Source organism: Berghia stephanieae, chromosome 1 (genome assembly GCF_034508935.2).
Source record: "Berghia stephanieae isolate SIO BIC M18660-M18661 chromosome 1, UCSD_Bste_1.3, whole genome shotgun sequence".
NCBI classification, from domain to species: Eukaryota; Metazoa; Mollusca; class Gastropoda; order Nudibranchia; family Aeolidiidae; genus Berghia; species Berghia stephanieae.
In genome coordinates this window covers 38,788,370-38,813,049 of record NC_088360.1, presented here as the reverse complement: position 1 = coordinate 38,813,049, position 24,680 = coordinate 38,788,370, and the positions used below count along the sequence as shown (strand labels likewise).

The following is a 24,680-nucleotide window of genomic DNA, read 5'->3' as shown; positions in this document are numbered from 1 at the left end:
TCACAGACCGTTATTGGTAGACCTGTCTGGACATAAATGAAAATTAGGTTTTCAACTGACAGTTTAAAAACTGGTTTACTATGATGCAGTGTATATCCTTCATCATCCCATTAATAAAACCGTTTGAATTTTGTCTCTAAGATAGAAGCAGAGCTATTCAATTTTTTATACCTTAAAAACACCCCAAAAATTATTATAGCAATCAGCCTGAAACTGGGCTCCAGCTGACTGAAAAAAATGAAAGGGGATTCCCTTTTCATGAAAAACAAAATGCGGCATAATTTTCATACCCGCTAAAATTTAGCTATCTTTCCATTACAATATATTCTAAATTAATTTAAAGATGAAAACGGGGATTGTGCCAAATGATACAACAGTGTTCAATGCTCTTTATTTTGGTGTTTGATTGATCAAATTCTGTAAATAAACACCTGAGCCAGAGATATATCAACTTGACCAAGCCAGGATTTTGGCCCACAGCTCACAAACGATAACTAGCGGTCAAGCAAGTGAATGGGAGAACTGTACTGTGACACAGATTTATTTATTCCATCATTTAAGTAGACAGCTTAGTGAGCAACAGCAGTGGCAGTCAAATTGTGGACCAACTCGCCCTTAGGAAAGTTGTGACTGGAAATTGCCGTTCGCATTTTGGGGGGTTCAATTAAAGATGCATAACTTCATTATAAAGAGGAATATCGCAGATATTTTGGTATCATTATTTTCGGCTTTCAATATCCTTTTAAATGGTGTCAATTAATGAATAATCCATTAAAAATTCCAGAAGTTATATGAAGTTAAAATTTGGCAATTTTCAAATGCATTTATTCTTTTATTTACAGCGTGTGTTTTTAAAATAAAAATGGTTGTTTTTTAGAATAACTTCTAAACTTTATTCATGCCAAATTTTAGGGCTCTATATCTATGCGCAGACACTTTTTAACTCTGCGCCGAAATGCCATGTTTACATTATCTTCTCATCAAGGCTACCTGACAATATCGATATTCATATCGATATTTTAAATTTAGTTATGTAATATTTTAAATTTAGTCCATAATATTTTCAGTACTATTATTTACAATGTTTTTATTTTGAATACATACTATCCAACTTTTTTAATGGGCATTTTATAGTTTTTGTTTTAAAAGTTCGTATATTTCTTCTCTTTGTGAAATCCGATATCAATAATAGCGATATTTTTAAAATACCAATTACTTTAATTTTATTTTATTCTGCCATCAAGTCATCAAGTTTCTTTCCCATATGTTTAGATATGTTTGTTATCATTTGCATCTATATTCTTAAGGCCTTAGCCTTAAGAATTATTATGGTAAGAAGTTCTATTAGTTATAAATTTTGACACCACCACACATTGAGAGAGAAGGGGAGGGGGGGGGGGGGGGGATGGGGGGGGGGGGTGAATAAAATTATATTAATTGTCAGTTCAAATGATGTAATAGCAATAAACCCAAAGTGGTTCAGCAGAATTTTTAAAAGTATTAAAAGCCAGAACTTTCCTTCTAATTAAAATAGGGAATCTGTTTCAATTTCTTTGAACTTTTCCAATCTACCATTTTAATTAAATTGTCAGAGGTAAAAATAAACTCATTATGTCATTAAGCAACATGTTTATATCTTTTCATTTAAATACTCTCAAAACTTTTTTTTATTCTCTATGTATTAAATCAAAGAGGGGAATTATTTGCAATTGTTTCAGTGAGATACTGGGGATAAATCCAAAAGTGATATAGCAAATTGTTTCTTACGTCTAGCCGAGTTTTTAATTATGTAATATTTGCGTCATATTATGTAATGGAAGTGTCAATTGCCAAGGAGTGAGTCCTTGGTAGTTGACGGTTCATCAACTGCCAAGGAGTCAAATTGGAACTCTTAAGCTGCTTGTGGTGATTTCAGTCGAGCCTCCATTTGTGCGCATACAAATCTCGAATCACGTCACTTTCTACTTTCTTCCATTCACTCATTCCTTGTCAATCGTTGTGGAAAGGATCGAGTCAACACTTGTTGGCATTTGTTTTTCATTTTTATGTCTTTTCATGAATTCCAAGACAAGTTAAAATAATATCAAAACAAAAATTACTTTTGATTTCGAATTCAGCAAAAAAAACAACAACAACAGAATGACGAAGTAGTAAATCCCTGCCAAGTCCTAGATTAAAAAAGAAAAGTACGATTTCCTTTATTTTAAAGGAAATATACAGCACATCGTCTTAATAAGGAACAATTAACGTAAAAGATTTGTGCAACAAGATCAATCCGTGGCAGTTAATAGTAAATAGTTGAATCAACTGGCAAAGGTCCGTGACAAAAAGAGGAAATATGAGAGAGAGAGAGAGAGAAAGAGAAAATGACAGGGAGAGAGAAAGAAGAGTAAAAGAGAGTATTAATTAATATTAATAACATCACTCTGTGGCAATACATCATTTCATGACACTAAAGGTACTCCGTGGCAGTTAAAAGTAAAAGTACATATGCGTAGTTGATGAAAGGACACGGTCCTTGGCAATTGACGATTTGACAACTGTCAAGGTCCTTGGCAATTGACGCTACCTTATGTAATAATGTGTTATTTTGAAATGTTTATCTTCCTCTTTATTCGTGTAAATGTATTGTCCTCGATAAGATGAACATTTTGGTATACAATGTATAAAAAGAACTCCATATTGACTGTTTTAACCATTTTTTTATTAACAGCACGCGATTTCGGTCACAACTTTCCAATGGTAATTTTGGAGTAAAAATCAGTCTGAAATTTCAGACTTTCTTTGAATTGGCGTAACTACATTTCTAATCAAGATAGTAACAAAATTCAAACTGTTTTGTAATCAGTGTTGCCAGCTCTTTCATATGACATTGGTTTCAAGTGTATGAGTTACATTTTTAATTTAGAATTTCTGTTAATTAATTAAACTCCCTAATTTAAAGTGCCTTCGAGTTAAAGGTAGGCAGTTTAGTGAGCAGCAGAAGTGGCAGTCAAATTTTGACCCAACTCGCCCATAGGAAAGTTGTGACTGGAAATTGCCGTTCGCGTTTTGGGGGGTTCAATTAAAGATGCATAACTTCGTTATAAAGAGGAATACCGCAGATATTTTGGTATCATTATTTTCGTCTTTCAATTTCCTTTTAAATGGTGCCACTTATGGAAAAATCCATTAATAATTCCAGAAGTTATATGAAGTTAAAATTTGGCAATTTTCAAATTCATTTATTTTTTTATTTACCGCGTGTGTTTTTAAAATTTAAACGCTTGTTTTTAGAATAACATCTAAACTTTATTCATGCCAAATTTCAGGGCTCTATATCTATGCGCAGACACCTTTTAACTCTGCGCCGAAATGCCATGTTTACATTATCTTCTAATCATGGCTGACGGACGATATCGATATTCATATCGATATTTTAAATTTAGTTATATATTATTTTAATTTTAGTCCATAATATTCTCAGTACTATTATTTACTATGTTTTTATTTTGAATACATACTTTCCAACTTTATTTATGGGCATTTTATAGTTTTTGTTTTAAAAGTTCGTATATTTCTTCTCTTTGTGAAATCCGATATTAATAATATCGATGTTTTATAAATACCAATTGCTTTAATTGAATTTTATTTTACTTTGCCATCAAGTCATCAAGTTTCTTTCCCATATGTTTATCATTTGTATCCATATTCTAAAGGCCTTAGCCTTAATAATTATTATGGTAAGAAGTTCTTTTAGTTATACATTTTGACACCCCCATACGTTGAGAGAGAAGGGGGGGGGGATAAAATTATATTAATTGTCAGTTCAAATGGTGTAATAGCAATAAACCCAAAGTGGTTCAGCAGAATTTTTTAAAGTATTAAAAGCCAGAACTTCCTTCTACTTATAATAGGGAATCTGTTTCAATTTATTTGAACTTTTTCAATCTACCATTTTATTTATATGCAATTAAATTGCCATAGGTAAAAATAAACTCATTATGTCATTACACAACATGTTTATATCTTTTAATTTAAATACTCTCAAACCCTTTTTTATTCTCTATGTATTAATTCAAAGAGGGGAATTATTTGCAATTGTTTCAGTGAGATATTGGGGATAAATCCATAAGTGATATAGCAAATTGTTTCTTACGTCTAGCCAAGTTTTTGATTACTTCTTCTTCTTCTCCTTCTTCTTCCTTTGATTGCCCACAATCAATTGGTTGATTATTATGGCAAATATGAAAACTGCTTTCTAATCTCTCTGTATTCCTTGTTTATAATCGTTAGTCTAAAATCAATTTCCAGGGACATTCAGATTATGTAACATTTGCGTCATATTATGTAATGTGTTAATTTGAAATGTTTATCGTCCTCTTTATTAATGTAAATGCATTGTCTTCGATAAGACGAACATTTTGGTATACAATATATGATAAGAACTCCATATTGACTGTTTTAACCATTTTTTATTAACATCACGCGATTTCGGTCACAACTTTGCAATGGTAATTTTGGGCTAAAAATCGGTCTGAAATTTCAGACTTTGAACTGCCGTAACTACATTTCTAATCAAGATAGAAACAAAATTTAAACTGTTTTGTAATCTGTGTTGCCAGCTCTTCAATATGACATTGGTTTCAAGTGTGTGAGTTGAGGTACATTTAGAATTTCTATTAAACTCCCAATTAAAATTAAAGGCAAATGTATTGCATTGATAATGATAATCATAATCTCAATCATTGGCCGATCCCTCTGTTGCAAATAATCACAGCGTTAAAAAAAAGATGAACAATCATCTCAGTTTCTCCCTCGTAGTCAAACAGTGGCCTCACCTCGAGACTTCTAATCTAAAACCAACAAAATAATGAAACAAAAAGAACAGAAGAGTGTCAGTGTCAGTGCCCAGTGGTCGGCCAGTGCATGAAATGGCAATATCATAGCTATGACTGTGATGCTGGCGAGTCTTGTTAATGTTGAAACGCTACCAGCAATGTAGATCTAAAGGAAAAATTTGACAAAACCATATTTTAAAAACTTTACAACCTTTCGATCGATATAGATAGACCTAGGCCTAGAGACTAGAGATGTTCTTTTGTTTTTGGCTCTCAAAGCGAGGATTTGTGGATTTCGTCAAGCTAACAGTTTAAGCGGTTAAAAAAAATATAGAATGAATCGTTGCAGTCAAATATCGCATTATTATGATTATCATCATCATCATCATCATCATCATCATCATCATCATCATCATCATCACCATCATCACCATCATCATCATCATCATATCATCATCATCATCATCATCAACATCATCACCATCATCATTATCATTATCATCATCATCATCATCCTCATCATTCTCATCATCATCATCATCATCATCATCATCATCATCATCATCATCATCATCATCATCATCATCATCATCATCATCATCACACATTGTTATTATTATTATTATTATTATTATATTATTATTATTATTATTATTATTATTATTATTATTATTATTATTATTATTATTATATATTATTATTATTATTATTATATTATTATTATTATTATTATTATATTATTATATTATTATTATTATTATTATTATTATTATTATTATTATTATTATTATTATTATATTATTATTATTTATTATTAATTATTATAATAATAATAATAATAATAATAATAATAATAATAATAATAATAATAATAGTAATAATAATAATAATAATAATAATAATAATAATAATAATAATAACAAATTTCAGCGCCAGTAAAAGGAAGATAATAGAATAGTCAAAACAGTTAAATCAAGCAATTAAGATCTCATTTATAAAAAGTGGGTAAAACGATTCACAAGAGGTAAAAAAAAGAGGTAGATCCAAGAAAAATATATTTGTAGCTTGCCTAAAACCGTCTAAAACTAAATCATACACAGCGACGTGAACTGAGTTAGTAAGTTCACGATGCTACACAGGCAAAGGCATTAAATCTCCGTCACACATACACACATTAAATGTATATTTTTAAATGCTTACACAAAGTAGTCCTTCATAGCCATTAGGCCCATAGAGCAGAGTTTACCCCGGTTCCTATAGAGTGAAATGCACAATAATAATTGCTTGCTATCCTTAGGACAGGACGCAAGTCAATCGCAAAGTACTTTTCACTAGATCTAACAGACCCAGCTACCCAATCACCGCTGGGTGGACAGGGGGGTTAGAAAAAAAATATCGACTGCACCCAACATTGATCTCGGTCCCTTTTGGGTGTGAAGTGAGTGCCCTACCAAGTGAGCTATCAGAATCCCCAATGCTTTACATAACATCAGCATTTAAATAGAGCAATATCTATTTAACATGCTCAAAGCATTTTCCAAGGGGTCTCTAGCTAACAGCAGTATTTAACACGTAGGACAAGACTTGATGTCTGTTAAGTGATATTACTTTTTTTATTTCCACAGAGACAAGTTTGTTAATGCCCAGCTATTTATTTTACACCTGAGTGCAGTAAGAGTATCTGAGTAAAAAGCTTTACCAGACAACCCAACCATTCCTCGGTCAGCGCAGAACTCGCCCCTAGATCTGCCGACCCAAAGGTGAGTGTCATACCACAAGACCACATAGCTGCTCAAAAAAAAAAAAAAAAATTAAAAAAAAAATAAATAAAAAAAAAAAAAATAAAAAAAAAATAAAAATAAAATATAAAAAAAAAAAAAAATATATTTATATATATATATATATATATATATTTTTTTTTTTTTTTTGTGTGTGTATGTGTGACGGAGATTTAATGCCTTTGCCCGTGTAGCATATATATATATATATATATATATATATATATATATATATATATATATATATATATATATATATATATATATATATATATATATACTGTATATATATATTCAAAACTAAAACTATAATAGTACATAGCAGACAGATGATGAAGAAGAAACAAAATATCATCTCTCAAAAAAAAAATTTAAAAATAAAGGAACTATACCTTTGATTGTTTCCTTCTGTCAGGATCAAAGACAGAAAGCAACGGGGAAAGGGAATAAATAGATAATACAGGGGGATGGAAGACACAGCAAAAGTCATCTCTCTACTCACCATGGGATGTCAGAATATCCCGCCAATAAAAAAAAATAATTCACCTGATTCCCTCAAACAAAAGGCTTTAAACAGGTCCTACGTGAAAGCAAATGGTCTTAATACCAGAACAAGAACAAAAATCTGCATGGAGAGGACAAATTACAGGTGGATGTAGTATAAGAGATAGCAAGGCCGTGGACTGGTAAAGAGTCCATTATATTTATCCTATTTCAACTAGGATTTATAATTTTCACCAGTAAAATAGTGACAGTAATAGTATAATGCGACTGGGGTTTCAATAAAACACCACTGTCAAGTTACTGCCACTGCTCTCTTGGTAGCAACATTAGATTATTCTAGTCAAATTGAACTAAAGTAAAATCAAACACTGCCGTCAGAGGTAAAATAAAATTTATTACATCAGTGGATAGTTATATATTTTTTTTCTGACCCTTTGGAAAGTGCATTCAAAATAAATGTATATGGAACCGCCATGTACATAAATGACTAAAGCAGTATATTGTATAATCAAGGATAATATTTCTCTCCACTTTCTGTGTTGACTTAAAAATAATATTTATATTAATTAAAGTTAGACCTTCATAACAGTTAAAACGACAAAAGCTTTATTAGAATACTGTTTTTTAAATTCATACACTCCAGCACGGTTTCCTCAAACACAGTTTTCTCGAATACAGTTTCACCGAACTCATTCGAATGACCCAAATTTTTTCCTTATTATTCTTTGTTTTTCATTCCATTCCTTCCTTGAACAAATTTTTACCTCGAACACGGTTTCCTAGATTAATTTCACAAACGCCAACATAAAAAAAAATTAATTCATTAAAATTGTTTGTTTTTTTAACTGCACCCCTTGATTTCGATCACTGATGACTTACTGTGATATTGGCAGTTAATTATGTATGTACCTATCAACACTGCATGTGTGCAGTATATAATGCACATGCAGACACACACAACCACGTACACACTCCATCACCGTTTCACATAAAGGACACATCTCTGCTTATTTTTATCACTTCGCCATTAGTTGCAATTTCAATGCTACATGCCATGATGTGCAAGTGGTTCGCTACAGCGGTAAATGAATGTTGTGCTACAGCAACCCCCCCCCCCCCCCCCCCCACACACACACACAAGCATACTCCTTGTAACATACCAATAAAGTAAATAGAAATAAAGTTCCCTTTATTAATCCTCATGTGTAAATTTGTCTTAGGTTTTATTCAAAGGGAAGACTGGAATAACCCAGGTATCAGCCGCATCACAGCGCAGCAAATTGAGATAGGGAGAAATGGCTTTTTGACAGTCATGTAACTAGGTGGATATTCAATCTAGGTATCTTTCAGGTACAAAGCAATGCCATACCGCTGAGACACACACTGACCCCCCCCCCCCCCACCTACCTATCAAACGTCATAGCAATGTACAGTTTCCTCAAGTGTTTGTGCATGTCCCGAAACCATGCTGGAGTGCATAATAAGTAGAAAAAAAATAGGGGACAGGAATTGGGGCAGGATAAAAATTAGAAAAGGTGTGAATGATATCATGTAAGACAAAGCAGAGAGAAAAATGCAAGTGTCTCTCATACCAAACAACTTGGTCGAGGAGGGCTACTTTTTATTTTATTTATTCATTTTTTTGTATTTTTATTTCTGCTAAGTTTGGAACAGCATCATTCACTCTTTTTTGGATCTTAAACTCATAAATACACTTGTATTACATATAAATATTTATCTCACTTTGCCTAAGACCTACAAAGTGGCTGCATTGCAGGTAAGGGTCTTTTAAAAAAAAAAAAATTGGGAAGTGGTAAGCTATTAGGCCAGATAAGGATAGAATAAAAATCATTGGTAAAAGTACATTGCATTTAATCTCCTATCTAAAAAAAAAACAAAACACATAACAGTTATAGTTTTAACATTTAAATTTTAGTTCCAGTGTCTGTTTTGAATAGTCTCATCAGAAAAGAATATTGTGGTTGTGGATTTCATTTCTGAGGAAAGCTTTGAGGAGAAAAAAGAGCAATGAGCCCAGTTTTTCTAGATTCCAGTAAAAATTGTTTGTCATCATTTGGACACAATTATCCTTCTGTCTGATCTAATAGACCCAGCTATCCCATTAATGTTGTGTGGACTGATAGTGATAGCCCTGAAAAATAATCTGAACAGGAAATCAATATAGGTACTGTTTTATTTTGTGTCTTTTTGGCTTATAAGTTGAGCCCATTATCCAGTGAACTATCCGTTTCTGAAAAGGGCAAATAGGAAGTGGCTACTTAACTGTCACACAAATTCCATTAATTTTCCAAGTCTATTTTATTCAAACATTTTTATTTTTAAAGTTTTGTACTCTTTGCATCAAACTAAATTTTAAAAAGTATGAATTTTATAGTTACTGTTTCAATCACATTCGATGTGAATTAGCATGGACTCAATACACTGTGAATAGAAGGCTTTTTGATGCTCAGGCATATATAATTGTTACATTTTTTTTTTTTTGCTGGCATGGTTGAGAAAGATTAAAACAATGAGACTGTTCAAAAAAACGTATCAAAACAGAACACTATTATTTTAACCAGTGTATTTTGGGTGGTGAGACAAAAGTTCATTTAGATAAAATATGAGTAAGATAGTTTAAGTGCAGGAATAAATAGAGAGCACCCCATCTCAACCCTTTACCCGTCAGAAAATGGGATAAAAATAAAAAGCTAATAAAATCAAAATTATGACAGATATGACCTTAACTGGGTAATGACTTAACATATTTACATTGAACTACTTTCATATTAAAAACATTGTTGATACTATTGTAATAAAACATCAACTATTAGTCTCTTTTAAAATGTGTGTTTGTTTAAACAAAGTTAAGAATCAAATGTTATGTGACTGTAAATTTCATTAATATCGTATCAAGTAATATATATACGATTTCCAAATCTCTGTTTCAAAAGTGTGCACATCAAAAAATAATAACCGTAACAGTCTAAAATCTAAAAGTAACTAATATAAAAACGATAATTTATACCTTCAAAATCTATTACATGCCAAATAAAATTCAATTAAAATATTGAAGTATTATAGGATATTAATTGAATATTATTATTCTATTGATAATTAAAGGTTGATGATAATAAATCTAACTAATTTATTGTATAAGCTAATTTGGACGCAGGGATGATTTTTGACAATTGTTCCACTGACGAGGCATTATCTCCACTTTCTCCACTCCCTAGAGGCATAAAATCATCAGAATAATTCCCAGAATTGCTGGAAAGCGACACTAGAACGTTCTCAGGATCAGAAGGCACATAAGAACTAAGAGAGTCCGTATGGATAGATGGATTTTTGAAATCTAATGCAGCACGTCGAGATCTTGGTGTAGGTCGACGAGGACTTGAAGATGCTGATCTTGGAGTGATACTGCCTCGCACTCTTTTGCCCTCTCTATTAGGAATCAATGGTTCAAAATCTTTCTTTTTCTTGGCAGAATTAACTCCCTTTGGTGTGGATGGCCGTGATGAAACTGGAGATGTATACCCTTTGGACAAGGACATGGAAGGCAGATAACTTTGTCCACCTGTGTCAAGTTTAGTAGTGGATCTACGAACAGATGGAACCGGAGAACTTTCTGACATTTGTGGATTTATTACAGGGAATTTCTGAGATGTCCGTACAGATGCGACTGACTGACGGCCAGATTCAACTGGATCTGAAGCATTCTGATCTTCATAATCTTCTTCCTCTTCACTGACAAGACCTTGAAGCTCAGGTTCATCTGTAGAATGAAATTGTCGGGTGTCATAGTCAGTAGAATGAAGAACACGAGAGTCGTTTTGTTCCTCTGTCATGTTTCTGGACTGGCGCGTTGATTCGAGGGGGGAATTTTCATCAGCTATGCCAGAAACATTGAATGAAGCATTTGTGACTCCCTCTATGGAATCTGGCAGTGACATGTCTCTAGAGACATACCGAGGGAAATTGAGGACTTGGACCTTTGGCTTTTCACTCATGCTTTCATCAGGCAAAGGAATCTCATCATCTTCTTGGCTTTTATTGTCTTCATCATAATTAGCATCATCCTCAATCTCCCTCTCCCTATCATAATCATCATCACTTATGGTAGCATTATCATCAACACCAGGGTCTGCAGATGGAAGACGAACTTCAATTGATCGACTTCTGGAGCTTGGCAGGTCACTTCGGGCACTCATTCCTTCTTCCATGTCTGGAAAAGAACAGTGAATGTACTTGATAATGTATAATTAATAAATAATTGATCATGATAAAATATAAAATTCAATAAACATGCCGTAGAAGCTCTACCACTTAGCTATTGGAACTCCCTCTATGATAAGGCATAAGGAAAATCTGAAAAAGCGCAAATGGTTCAGTGTCAGACAAAGCAGAAGAAAACAAATGAGGCAAAAACCATCCCCCGTTGAGAAAGGCTGATTTTTTGGGATGATCTTTTCTTTAGTTTTCTTTGTGCTTTGTCTGGCACAGTGTCATCCATACTTTGCTAAGATTATCTTTTTTTCTAGTGACTGCTCCCAAATATTTCCTTTTCATATTATCAAAAGATAAAGCTATCGTCTTGTCAATACAGTGGAGAATATAATGGATGACAAAAATTTTCTAACACTTCAACTTTACCTTTTTCTTGGTTATGCTAATATATGATAATGATAATAATAATAATAATAATAATAATAATAATAATAATAATAATAATAATAATAATAATAATAATAATAAAATAACAATAAAATAATAATAATAATAATAATAATAATAATAATAATAATAATAATAATAATAATAATAATAATAATAATAATAATATAATAATAATAATAATAATAATAATAATAATAATAATAAATAATAATAATAATAATTAATAATAATAATAATAATAATAATAATAATAATAATCAGGGCTGGCGAGTCGGAGTCGGAGTCGGTAGGAGTCCGTTGTTTGAGGGTGGAGTCGGAGTCGGTTTTAGAAGTCCCGACTCCGACTCCTTACCACTTTCAGACATTGCATTTTTATGGGTGTGTCTTTTTTACGAAACCTGCCGAAACCCGACGAAACTCGACGAATCCTGACAAAGTTATGGGAAGTAGGTGGCAGTGAGGAGTGAACCTAGAACTCAGGGAAGTGTGCACCATTGGGGAGTGAACCTGGGACTGGGTTTCAGCGGGTTTCGTAAAAAAGAACTAGTGCTTTATTACGAAACCCGACAATATCCGGCAAAGTTATGGGAGTTTGGCAACAGTGGGGGGTGATCCTGGGAGTCAGGGAATTGCACACCAGTGGGGAGTTAACCTGGGACTGTGGGAGATGGATAACTGTGGGTATCCGAGCCGAACTATAGGAGCTTGGTACCAGAGGAGAATGAACCTGACACTATAGAAGGTGGGCGCCAGTGAGGAGTGAACCTGGGATTCAAGGAATCACACACCAGTGGGGATTTAACCTGGGAATATGTAAAAAAGGATATCAGTGGGAAATAAACCTGGGACTAAAGGAGATGGATACCATTGAAAGTTGAAGCTGATATGAGAGCTTGGTACCAGAGGAGAATGAACCTGACACTATAGGGGGTGGGCGCCAGTGGGGAGTGAACCTGGGACTATGTAAAAAGGATATCAGTAGGAAATAAATCTGGGACTAACGGGAGATGGATACCATTGAAAGTTGAAGCCGAATATGAAAGTATGGTACCAGAGGAGAATGAACCTGACACAATAGGAGGTGGGCGCCAGTGGAGAGTGAACCTGGGACTCAGGGAATTGCACACCAGTGGGGAGTTAACCTGGGAATATGTATAAAGGATATCAGTAGGAAATAAATCTGGGACTATAGGGAGATGGATACCATTGGGAGTTGAAGCCGGATTTATTTCCCACTGATATCCTTTTTTAGATATTCACAGGTTAACTCCCCACTGGTGTGCAATTCCCTGATTCCCAGGTTCACTCCCCACTGGCGCCCACCTTCTATAGTGTCAGGTTCATTCTCCTCTGGCACCCAACTCCTATAGTTCGGCTCGGATACCCACAGTTATCCATCTCCCAGAGTCCGAGGTTAACTCCCAATTGGTGTGCACTTCCCTGAGTCCCAGGTTCACTCCACACCGGCGCCCATCTCCTATAGTGTCAGGTTCATTCTTCTCTGGTACTCAACTCCCATATCCGGCTTCAACTTTCAATGGTATCCATCTCCCTTTAGTTCCAGGTTTATTTCCCACTGATATCCCTTTTACACAGTCCCAGGTTAACTCCCCACTGGTGTGCAATTCCCTGACTCCCAGGTTCACTCCCCACTGGCGCCCACCTTCTATAGTGTCAGGTTCATTCTCCTCTGGTACCCAACTCCTATAGTTCGGCTCGGATACCCACAGTTATCCATCTCCCACAGTCCCAGGTTAACTCCAAATTAGTGTGCACTTCCCTGAGTCCCAGGTTCACTCCACACTGGCGCCCATCTCCTATAGTGTCAGGTTCATTCTCCTCTGGTACTCAACTCCCATATCCAACTATCAACTTTCTATGGTATCCATCTCCCTTTAGTCCCAGGTTTATTTCCCACTGATATCCTTTTTACACAGTCCCAGGTTCACTCCCCACTGGTGTACACCGCCTTGATTCCCAGGATCACCCCCCACTGTTGCCAAACTCCCATAACTTTGCCGGATATTGTCGGGTTTCGGCGGGTTTCGGCGGGTTTCGTAATAAAGCACTAATTCTTTTTTACGAAACCCGCCGAAACCCGCCGATAACCTTAGTCTCAGTTTCACTCCCGACTGATGTACACTCCCTGAGTCTCGGGTTCACTCCCCACAGTTATCTACTTCCCATAACGTTGCTGGATATTGTCGGGTTTCGGCGGGTTTCGTAAAAAAGCACTAGTTCTGTTTTACGAAACCCGCCGAAACCCAGTCCCAGGTTCACTCCCCAATGGTGTACACTTCCCTGAGTTCTAGGTTCACTCCCCACTGCCACCTACTTCCCATAACTTTGTCGGGATTCGTCGGGTTTCGTAAAAAAGACACACCACATTATTATATCATTCAATATGTAATATTTTAGATACTAGATATAGATAGTATCCAGGCCTATAGAATTTGAAAAAAATTACATTGGTATTAGCTAAAGGTGAACTATGCTTCCAAAAACCCCTTTCCTCCCCAACCTTCATGCTGTACATTTAAGTTGGCATCAATGCCAATCACCCCGTACCTGACTAGAGGGAGGGGTGGGGATGCTGACTCTTCAATGTTAAAGTTAGGTTATTAGAAAGTGGGATAACCATAAGACCATAAGAAGTGACTTTATTTTAGTATAAATGGTTTCAGTTTCAATATTGTCTTAATTTCACTTTTCCTCTTTTTGTTGGTCTTAATGACAATTTTATTCCTATCTTAGTTTCAGTTTCCTTTTTGTCTAGTTTCAGTTCCTTTTTTTGTCCTAGTTTCAAATATGAAGCGGCTTGTATTGTTATAATACATATACTGGGGAAAAGCTAAAAGTAGCTGCGAGTGTTGGTTGCATATTATTACCTATTAATACTATGCTTGAGGAGTCAGAGTCGGAGTCGGGAGTCGGAGTCGGGAGTCGGAGTCGGTTTCAAGGCTGGAGTCGGAGGCGGAGTCGGAGTCGGTTTAAAAATAACCGACTCCGCCAGCCCTGATAATAATAATGATAATGATAAGTAATGATATATAATATAATAATAATAATAATAATAATAATAATAATAATAATAATAATATAATAATAATAATAATAATAAAAAATAATAATAATAATCAACAACCAAAAATGATAATCCTTGCCTCACCGATGAAACAATTGCAACATTTCATATGATCTGAAAAATTATGATGAAAACGACAATAATGTTGATGGTGATGCCAACAGTAGTACAAGAGATGGTGATTATGATGATGATGATGATGATGATGATGGATGAGATGATGTGATGATGTGAGATGGAGTGATGATGATGATGAGAGATAGTGATGATGAGAATGATGATGATGATGATGAGGAATATGGAGGAGGATGGATGATAGTTAGAGAGAAAGAAAGATGATGGAGAAGAGAAGAAAAGAAGAGGAAGAAGAGAAGAAGAGAAGAAGAAGAAGAAGAAGAAGAAGAAGAAGAAGAAGAAGAAGAAGAAGAAGAAGAAGAGAAGAGAAGAAGAAGAAGAAGAAGAAAAGAAGAAGAAGAAGAAGAAGAAGAGAAGAAGAAGAAGAAGAAGAGAAGAAGAAGAAGAAGAAGAAGAAGAAGAAGAAGAAGAAGAAGAAGAAGAAGAAGAAGAAGAAGAAGAAGAAGAAGAAGAAGAAGAAGAAGAAGAGAAGAAAGAAGAAGAAGAAGAAGAAGAAGAAAGAAGAAGAAGAAAGAAGAAGAAGAAGAAGAAGAAGAAGAAAGAAGAAGAGAAGAAGAAGAAGAAGAAGAAGAAGAAGAAGAAGAAGAGAAGAGAAGAAGAAGAAGAAGAAGAAGAAAAGAAGAAGAAAGAGAAGAAGAGAAGAAGAAGAAGAAGAAGAAGAAGAAGAAGAAGAAGAAGAAGAAGAAGAAGAAGAAGAAGAAGAAGAAGAGAGAAGAAGAAGAAGAAGAAGAAGAAGAAGAAGAAGAAGAAGAAGAAGAAGAAGAAGAAGAAGAAGAAGAAGAAGAAGAAGAAGAAGAAGAAGAAAAAGAAGAAGAAGAAGAAGAGAAATAGAGAAGGGAATAAGAATTACAACATTGAAGGAAAGTACAATAATCTTACCAATATTCTTTTTCGTGTCATCATCATCCATGGAATGAGAAAGGCTACGTCTTAAAGAAGGAACCGGTCTTTTCCTGCCCATCAACTCATCTGAATCTGATGAATTCATTAGTTCCTTTTGCAGAGCACGCCTCTGTCGCATTCTAGATCTGGGTTTTGTAAGAGAAGACCTTGGAAGAGACCCCTGGCTACGTGATTTTGATGTTTGGAAATCTTTCCTCACCATGGAGGTTGGAGGGCTGTGCTTAGTTGCTCTTGGGGGACTTCTACGTGATACCCTAACAGGACTGGGTATGTTCAGTTTTGACCTTTGGACTTCGTTTTTGGAATATGTTTTCATATTATTAACTTTTTGATAAGCAAACTCTCTATCCTCAACTTCATTTGCAACTTGTCGGATTGTATCTCCACCAGCTGTGCTGTTCATTTCAATTTCAGCAAGTCGTCTGACCTCAGTTAACGTATCTGAGAAGTTTGTTGTGTTCAGGTCATCTTTCTCAACTCTTCGAGATTGTTTGGCAGGTTTGGTGGCAGCAGCTGTTGCAGCTTCATTTTCAACATTTCTCAACCAAGATGGATTTGATTTCTGTAGTCTCAGTCTTTGGGTATTTGTCATCCCATATACTAATTTCTTTTGTTTAGGTTTATTAGCTGATGCTTTTTCAACAGATCTTGCACTAGACATTCGAGATTGGTTAAGAGTCTTTTCTTGGCGATTACTTCTTTTAGGTAATTCTTTTTCATTTATTTTGTCCTTTGAAGCATCAAGTTTCTTTGTCAAGGCAGCAGCAACAGCAGAGAGTGCAGATGGAGAAATTTCATCTTCTTTGGTAGGTTGCTGTGGAGGAACAAATTGTGATATTTTCTTGGACTGCGCAGCTTGAATTTTCTGTGACACACCGAGTAAAAATTCTGGATTTTGAATGCAAGACAATTCATTAATCAGAGCAGTCAACAGAGGAAACACAGCATCTGCTTGTGGAGCAACATTCAAACCTTGTATTCTTTCATTCTGTCTAGCTTGAGGTATATGAGTTTTTGGAGGATGTAATAAAATGTTGCTTTGACTTTTTGGTTGACGCTCTTCCATCACATGATGATCTGGTGGTTTCTTAGGTTTCTCTTTTTCTAAACCGTGTCCACTAAAGCTGTCTATATCACTTAAATCTCCAACAGAAGACAGCTGCCATGATTGGTCATCAGTTGGTTCATTTCGGTCGATTTCAATAGCAGGGGAAGCTTGACTATTATAAAACAGGGGTGGAGGACATATGATATTGTTAATTATTGGCCCATCATCTTCTACTCGTAACTCCTCCTGTTCTATCCATTTTAAATTTGTATTTGCAATATCCTTATGACTCTTCACTTTCTTTTTGCCTGTTTGTGTGGACTGTGTCGCCTGAGCTGTTTTGGCTGTTTGAATATATTGAATGGCATCTGTGGCATCATCTTTGTTTGAGAATTCTACATGAACTGCTTTATCCTCTAATTCGATGGTCTGTAAATAAACATCATGTTTAATAGGATCAGTCATACAGGCTGAATTTCTCAATTCCACCACTGATGATTCATCACTAATATCATCATCCTTTGCATCCTCATCAGTATGTTTCATCATTTCATCAACCCTCCTTTCATCTTTCTTTTGCTTGCCTTGAGAGCGTCGTCGAAGTAACATCGATTCTGGGAGGTGAGGAATCATTCCTGGACCCAAACATAGAAGTCTAAAACCCAATACAAAGTATCCGATTTCTTTTCCCATCAAATTGTAAAACTTGAAAAGTCCTTTGTCCCCATGGACAGATGGAACTGTCAGTCCCAGCTTTGCAATATCAGAGCAAATCATCTCCATCAAAGAATCTAAGGGGACAGTGCTGTTGCCAGCAAGTTTGGGAGTTTCAGGAAAAAGATCAATCACCATGACATACAAAGGAGTCGTGACAAGATGCTGTTTGAGACAGTCCGGTTGCATTGTGAAAAGACAAGACTTTCCCTTTTTGATCATGAAATTTCCATGCTTGTCTTTGAGTTCTATAAACTGTTTAGGAAGCTGGTATGATGGGTCGAAAGAGATTTTCTGCCTTATGGCTTTACCAAGATCATCTTCCACATGATTGATCACAATAGTAGGGAAGTCAAGAAGTCTGAAGGCAACAGCAGGGAATCTGCATGGAGTGTGGGGAATATAGAGCTTCTCCACTACAAGCTCCAAAGAGAAAAGGCAATTGTCTGTCTGGCCCATGGTCGAATTTCATAGAAAAACTGTATCAAGAATAGTAAAAAGAAAAGTAGTTTAACATTAGGAAATGGACATTATAACATTTTTATCATGTATATAGTATGCTCACTATAAGTATGAAATTTTCTAAAATCAAATACTTCCAACTTTTTAATTCAATAAACTTTGAAAAACAAAACCTCTCATGGATTAAACCATAGTAATACAGTGCAACATGCATTTGACGAACTACACAGGACAACTGGAAAAGTTAGTTGAATCTGTGTTTCGACGAATACGTGAACACGGCTGTAAGACAAGAGACACAAACTGCAATGTAGCCTACTGTATAAGTATTGATGCTATGCGCATAGTTAAAATACTCATAACATCCACCAGCCAAATATAACGTGCAACACACAGAACTGTGTAACCTTAAATGGGGTTTTTTATAGCGCCCTGAGCACCTTTGAGTGGAAGTGTGTGCTTTATAATTGCTTCATTATTATTATTATTTTTATCATTATTATTATTATTATTATTATTATTATTATTATTATTATTATTATTATTATTATTATTATTATATTGTTATTATTATATTATTATTATTATTATTATTATTATTATTATTATTATTATTTATTATTATTTTTATCATTATTATTATTATTATTATTTATCATTTATAGTCTGATTGATACAATTTAGTAAGAATTACTCATCAAAAGAGCTAAAAGCAAAGAGCTTGAGATTCCTTCTATAAAATGATCTCATGCTGGTCTCATAGATTCATGCCTTTTTTGTTGGCAAAATGGTGAATATCACTCACGTCTTGAGTTACTAGCTTATACAAAGAAAACGCACGTCACCACGCTATAACAACACGAATGCGGGATGACATTGTAGGATGCGGGGGAAGCAGTAAGAATGGAGGGGGAGGGGGGGGGGGGCGGGGGAAAGGCGCTTGTCTACACACGCATACCCTTCATAAAACTATAGGCCAAGTCAATGTGCTTGTCACAGGCGATTGGAAAATGGGCATGGCACTGTCAGATGTCGCAATGCAATTCCATCATCAGTGTGTCAACAAACAGTATTGGGATAAATACTCACACTTTGTGGATCTGATTGTTTCGGGTCAGGCAAGCACTTTGACCCCTACCGCACATGTCCCAAATCTGTAACATATGTAATAAAGTGAAATCTACTGCATCTATGGGATGGGACAAAACAGTCCTATTATGTCCCGAGCCGTTGTGAAATGCTACAAAATCAACGGGACAGGACTGCCCCAGTCCCGTGTTCATATTGCTTGTGATTGTAGAAAAATATAGCCGCCTTCCGCATTAGGACAAAAAAGTCCTTTATTTTCTGCATCCCTATGTTCAACTTTTCATCTTTCTACTTCAGCAATTTTTGTTTTCCTATTTATTTACTACCTCCACTACTACTACTTCTACTACTACTACTACTACTACTACTACTACTACTGCTCCTACCACTACGACTACTACTACTACTACTACTACTACTACTACTACTACTACTACTACTACTACAACGACGATGACTACTACTACTGCTATTCCTTTTACTCCTACTACGACGACGACGACGACAACTACTACTAGTACTATTACTACTACTACTACTACTGCTATTCCTTTTACTCCTACTACGACGACGACGACGACAACTAATACTACTACTATTACTACTACTACTACTACTACTACTACTACTACTACTACTACTACGATGACGACGACGATGACTACTACTTCTACTACTACTATTCTACTTACTATACTATACTACTACTATACTATACTACTACTACTACTACTACTACTACTACTAACTACTACTACTACTACTACTACTACTACTACTACTACTACTACTACTACTACTACTACTACTACACTACTACTACTACTACTACTACTACTATACTATTACTACTACTACTACTACTACTACTACTACTACTACTACTAAAAGTTCTATTATTGCTTCTGCTGCTGCTAATGCCACTGATGAGATTACTAATACCTGCATCCCTTATACTTTGTATTTATTTCCAATTCCATTGTATCTATTTTCCAACAATAGTCTACACTTTATTTTATTTCACTTTCTATACTGCATTACACAGTTTCTTCCTGCCTCCCCTCTTTTGACATGATTAATTGTGCAGCTTTTATAAATTTCTATTGCTCTATTTTAATTCGTGCTTCCTCACAAAGTAGCATACTATTTCCTGCCCATAAATTTTTTGCTTATGCATCTTAATAACGCCACTACCACATTATCTCAATCGTCTGTAGTGTTTCATTCATCCTGTATTGTTAAGAAATGGGAAACCTGAAACGTCCATTTGATCTGTTTTCGTATATTAAACTGAAGCTTACATTCAATTTCACATTGTTATTTATTTATTTCAATTATGAATATAAAAAAGCAAGAACAATTCAAAAAATAATTCTATGTGATGAAACAATGTACAGAATGCATAGCAACATAAACATTTTCGGCAATTCCATAACGTATGTTTATAAACATAATTTAAGAAGTGTCACACTTTGTGACACAGCAGTAACGTGTCTAAAACCGGTCGCACATCTATTCAGTAACTTGTGGGATCAATTATCTTTATCGTTATTTATTTCGGGAATTCTCAATGAAAATATTTTGTCCTTAAGTAAATCCATACTGGGACTCATTGTAAGACAAATTAAGTCCTTTAGAGCCTTGTAGCCAATGGTGCAGGAGTTATTCTGGCTTCAATAGCGTGAAGTGGACAATTAACGTATTTGTTTGAAAACCTTAGCACAGGACAACAGTCTATCGCAGATTACTATCCCAGCTTGACAGGTACCCTTTTACACCTGTATGGAGTGAGTGATTGGAGTATATTTCTTGCTCTAGGAAAGTACAAATTGGCTCCAGTGGGAAACGAACACCTGAGTCCAGAGTACAAATGCGCTAACCACTCGGCCATCCTGCCTCCTAAGCTTCTAGACCCTGAACTTATCTATGTTTCTGTAGCGTTGAGCAGATCGATAACAGTTTAAAATTTTTAAAAATAAAACTCATTTAATTCATCCCAGAGGGGAAATTTTTCTCGAGGGTCTATTCCAAGGGAAGACTGGAATAACCCAGGAGTCAGCCGCAGTGCAGTGCCGCAAATTGAGCTAGAGCGAGGTGATTTGCTCAAGGCCACACAGTGCAGCAGCAGGTGATCAAACCTGGTACCTTTCGGGTACGAAGCAAAGACCGAGCCATGCTGACCCTCTATTATCCTCTTGAATGGACGCTAGTCCATCAAAGATTACTTTCATCAGCGAACTGGTATTCATTTGCTCCTGGGTAAAGTGAGGTGATTCCAAGAAAAACATTTTAGGATAAGATCGGAGATCACCATAGTCTATGGAATTGACCCTTGAGCAATCTTTGGGTCATAAAAGAATGCACCCAATATTGTTTTCTATTTCCATTTGTCTTTTTTTCTAAGTAGTAAAGCACAGAAATATGCCAAATCTATTTCATCCATATTGATAATGCATTTGCGCAAGCGATACGCAAGGTGTGTCCTGTGACTGTCCTGTCCTATTGCAGTACCTGTTTTGAATAGAAGTCTTCTTCAGCGACACAGGACAAATTCGTCCCAGGACATTCCTGTTCTAGTGCGGGAGGGCACTTAAAATGGCTTTGCCTGAGACTGACCCAAAATTTGTCACATTACAAGACGTGATCACAAAAATGAAAAGTGAGAATTTGTTAGTGGTGCTCAAGGAAATAAATGATTCCATTGGCTGAGCTATTGAATACAACTCACAGTAATCAACTTATTTTCACAATCGTCGTCTTACTTTATAACTTGGTTTAAAAAAAATAAATTTTGGTCAGTTTCAGGCTAAAAGTTCTCGAAGGCTACGGCACAACAAAACTTGCTCTGCTCTGTCTTTCTCTCTCTCTCTCTCTTAGTGGACAATGAGTTGGCCCTTAGTCTTAGTTTAGTCCAACGAAACCTTGAAACTGTTTGTGGAGCCGTGAAAAATGTACTAAGACAATGAAAGACATAATTTGGGAATTCTGTCCTTGTTTCTTGAATCTGTGAATTAGTCGAATGCACGTTCGACGAACACGTGTTGCACTGTACAGTTTTAAGAAACAAAATGCCATAAAGTCAGACACTTATCAAGTCAGACACTTATCAACGCATCTAGCAGATGTGAGTATTTAACTCTGTATCTCTGTTTCTAGATACAATCCAGCACTGATTTATCAAACACATGTATGGTAAAAACAAATTCCAAAGTCTCATTTCTCCCATTTGTCCCACTGAGCTTGAGAAATCTAGGTTAAAAAATTGATTGTAATTGATTGACAATACTATTCTATTGGATAAAAGTCATACGAACCCAAGTTTTACCAAAACTAAAAACACCGATTTGACTGAGACTGGCTGTAGTAAGGCTACTTTTTATTTTAAAGAATTTAAATATTAGTTTGAACTACATCAATATAAAGGGCTTTCCAACACAAATCTAATGATACGATTTAAAAAATAATTTAAAATCAGATAACCAGAAGAAATTTAAGTTAGTCTAAAGACTGAAAGATGAAATCCTATTGCCTTTGTCTTGCGGATTGTGTGACATGATTATCTTACATTTCTAGTAGTGACCACCATTTCAATTTCAAAACTGGACTTGGATGGCTGCAGCCTTATGAGTAAGGTTTTTTTTTTCTGGGATGGATTTAGGGCATGGGAGAGAAAATGTTTAACATTTTATTTAATTCAAAAGTTAATATGGTAAATTATGAGCGATATAACAAGAATTTAAATTTGCCCATTCCTGATTTTTAATTAATTATCTAAAGCCCAATTTTGGTAACCCTATTTTATCTACAATCATCATTAGGCTATCAAATTGACATCAAACAATAGTCAAACGCCCTAATAATCAGGTCACAGCCACCAGGCTATTTGGCACCTCTCTGATGGTATGCTAAAAACAAAAAAGTAGGCTTCGGCTTACTGCTTACACTTACCAATGTGAATCTTAAAAATCGTTGTTACTTAAACTTAAATGAGAAAGTTAAAGTGAGTGAAAGTTTAAATCGTGTGGCATTCATAGAAAAGTGTTTTTAACATACTTTTATTTGTAGGAGGCATATCACACGGCTTCATATGTGATTTAGATGCACATATAACTTAAACAAAATGAAAACGGTATATATATATATATATATATATATATATATATATATATATATATATATATATATATATATATATATATATATATATATTTACTGGCGGCAGTGATATCATTGATTTCATTGATAATTGATATTATACTAGGTACTTTGGTAAACGTCCATTTGGCCCTCCAGCAGGGAGCCGATAAATGGGCTAGTGGCTGTGACCCGATTTTTTGGACATTTGAGTGATGGGTCTCAGAAAAAGTTCCAGAGATTTTTTGTTTATGGGTGGATTTTAACGCTTGATGTCTTATTTTCTTCAGGAGAAATTACTCTATCGTTTGGTATAGTTTATTTTAAAATCAATGACAATTTAGTATAACTTTTGATTATGGATAAAATAGGGTATAATTCAGCTTTGGATAATTAAAAGATTAGAACTTGGTAAATCAAAATTTCATGCTGGCTCGTTTATTTAACATCTTAACTTTTATATAAAATTAAATTCAGGGCAAAGTTGTATACCGAATCCATGAAATTCGTTCCAGCAAAATCCTTACTCAAATATTAGCGGCCATTTTAGACCAGTTTTGAAATCCAAATGGTGGTTACTACCGGAAATGCAACACTTTTCAGGTCACAAAGTCCGTCGGTAAATAACAAAGGCAAATAGAAGACCATTTTTCAGCCTTTAAACTAACATAACTTTTCTTCTGCTTATCCGATTTTCACAATTTTGGTATCATTAGAATCGTGTTGAAAAGCACTTTAAAATGATATAGGTTTCATTGAGCTCAATCCAATTTGAATTTTTTACCAAAGTACCTAATTATACTGAATACTGATACTTCAAACTCTGACTCTGGGATGAGCTGCGTAGTAATTGAACCATCATTCTTACCTGTATACACCAAATCCAAAATTTAGTTATTGTCGCCCCAAATTGTAAAAAGGGCAACACATTAACAATAACCTTCCTCGTCCTTTAACTATTCTTTTAAAGATATATAATCAGCGTGAATTATCGTGTAAAAATCACTTTTTGGGGCCTACATCCGCCATCTTTAGCAACTGGTCAACAAAGAGGGACGAATGTTATCTCCAGCATAAGAAAATTAAAGGTAGATAATGGTGTATAATATTTGTACAAGAAAATGAAAGGTTTTTTGTTAAAATTTCTTTTATCATTGGAGTGGATTTATTTCGGCGAACAATGTTAAACATTGAGCAACGCGTTGATAGTAAAAAAATAAATTAATTAATTAAAAAAAACAAAAACATTTGAAGCTCTTGTCAAACAAAGCGGTTACAACTAAAGAGAACACTTAATCCATTCATTTTTAAGGCAATCATGTTTGAAC

The 24,680-nt window shown here is 34.9% G+C and overlaps 2 protein-coding genes across 3 annotated transcripts in view; both read right to left on the bottom strand.

The window, feature by feature from the left end:
• LOC144974054 (uncharacterized) overlaps positions 1-5,100 on the bottom strand; it is a 36,487-nt gene extending 31,387 nt beyond the window's left edge. The window contains exon 1 of the mRNA XM_078916945.1: positions 5,032-5,100. The gene's annotated coding sequence lies outside the window, so the exon portion shown is untranslated. The remainder of the gene's footprint in view (positions 1-5,031) is intronic.
• A 2,376-nt stretch (positions 5,101-7,476) lies between these two features.
• LOC144974036 (uncharacterized) lies at positions 7,477-24,653 on the bottom strand. Of its 2 annotated transcripts, XM_078916934.1 has the most exons (4): positions 24,221-24,409; positions 19,219-19,283; positions 15,882-18,146; positions 7,477-11,330 (listed from the first exon to the last, which is right to left on the bottom strand). In XM_078916934.1, the coding sequence occupies exons 3-4, from the start codon at positions 18,124-18,126 to the stop codon at positions 10,246-10,248; spliced, it is 3,330 nt and encodes a 1,109-aa protein (XP_078773060.1). In that variant the 5' UTR covers positions 18,127-18,146; positions 19,219-19,283; positions 24,221-24,409; the 3' UTR covers positions 7,477-10,245. The 2 variants fall into 2 exon arrangements, with proteins under 2 accessions (XP_078773060.1, XP_078773055.1); XM_078916929.1 differs by lacking the exon at positions 19,219-19,283 and having other exon boundaries at positions 24,221-24,653.
• Between the last annotated feature and the right edge of the window lie 27 nt (positions 24,654-24,680).

What these genes read in the sequence shown, in the direction of transcription:
- LOC144974036 (XM_078916929.1), bottom strand. Translation starts at nt 18,126, where the DNA reads ATGGGCCAGACAGACAATTGCCTTTTCTCTTTGGAGCTTGTAGTGGAG. An exon ending in TGACACGAAAAAGAATATTG is followed by an intron (nt 11,331 to 15,881) that starts GTAAGATTATTG and finishes GTTCTTTTCCAG; the next exon opens with ACATGGAAGAAGGAATGAGT.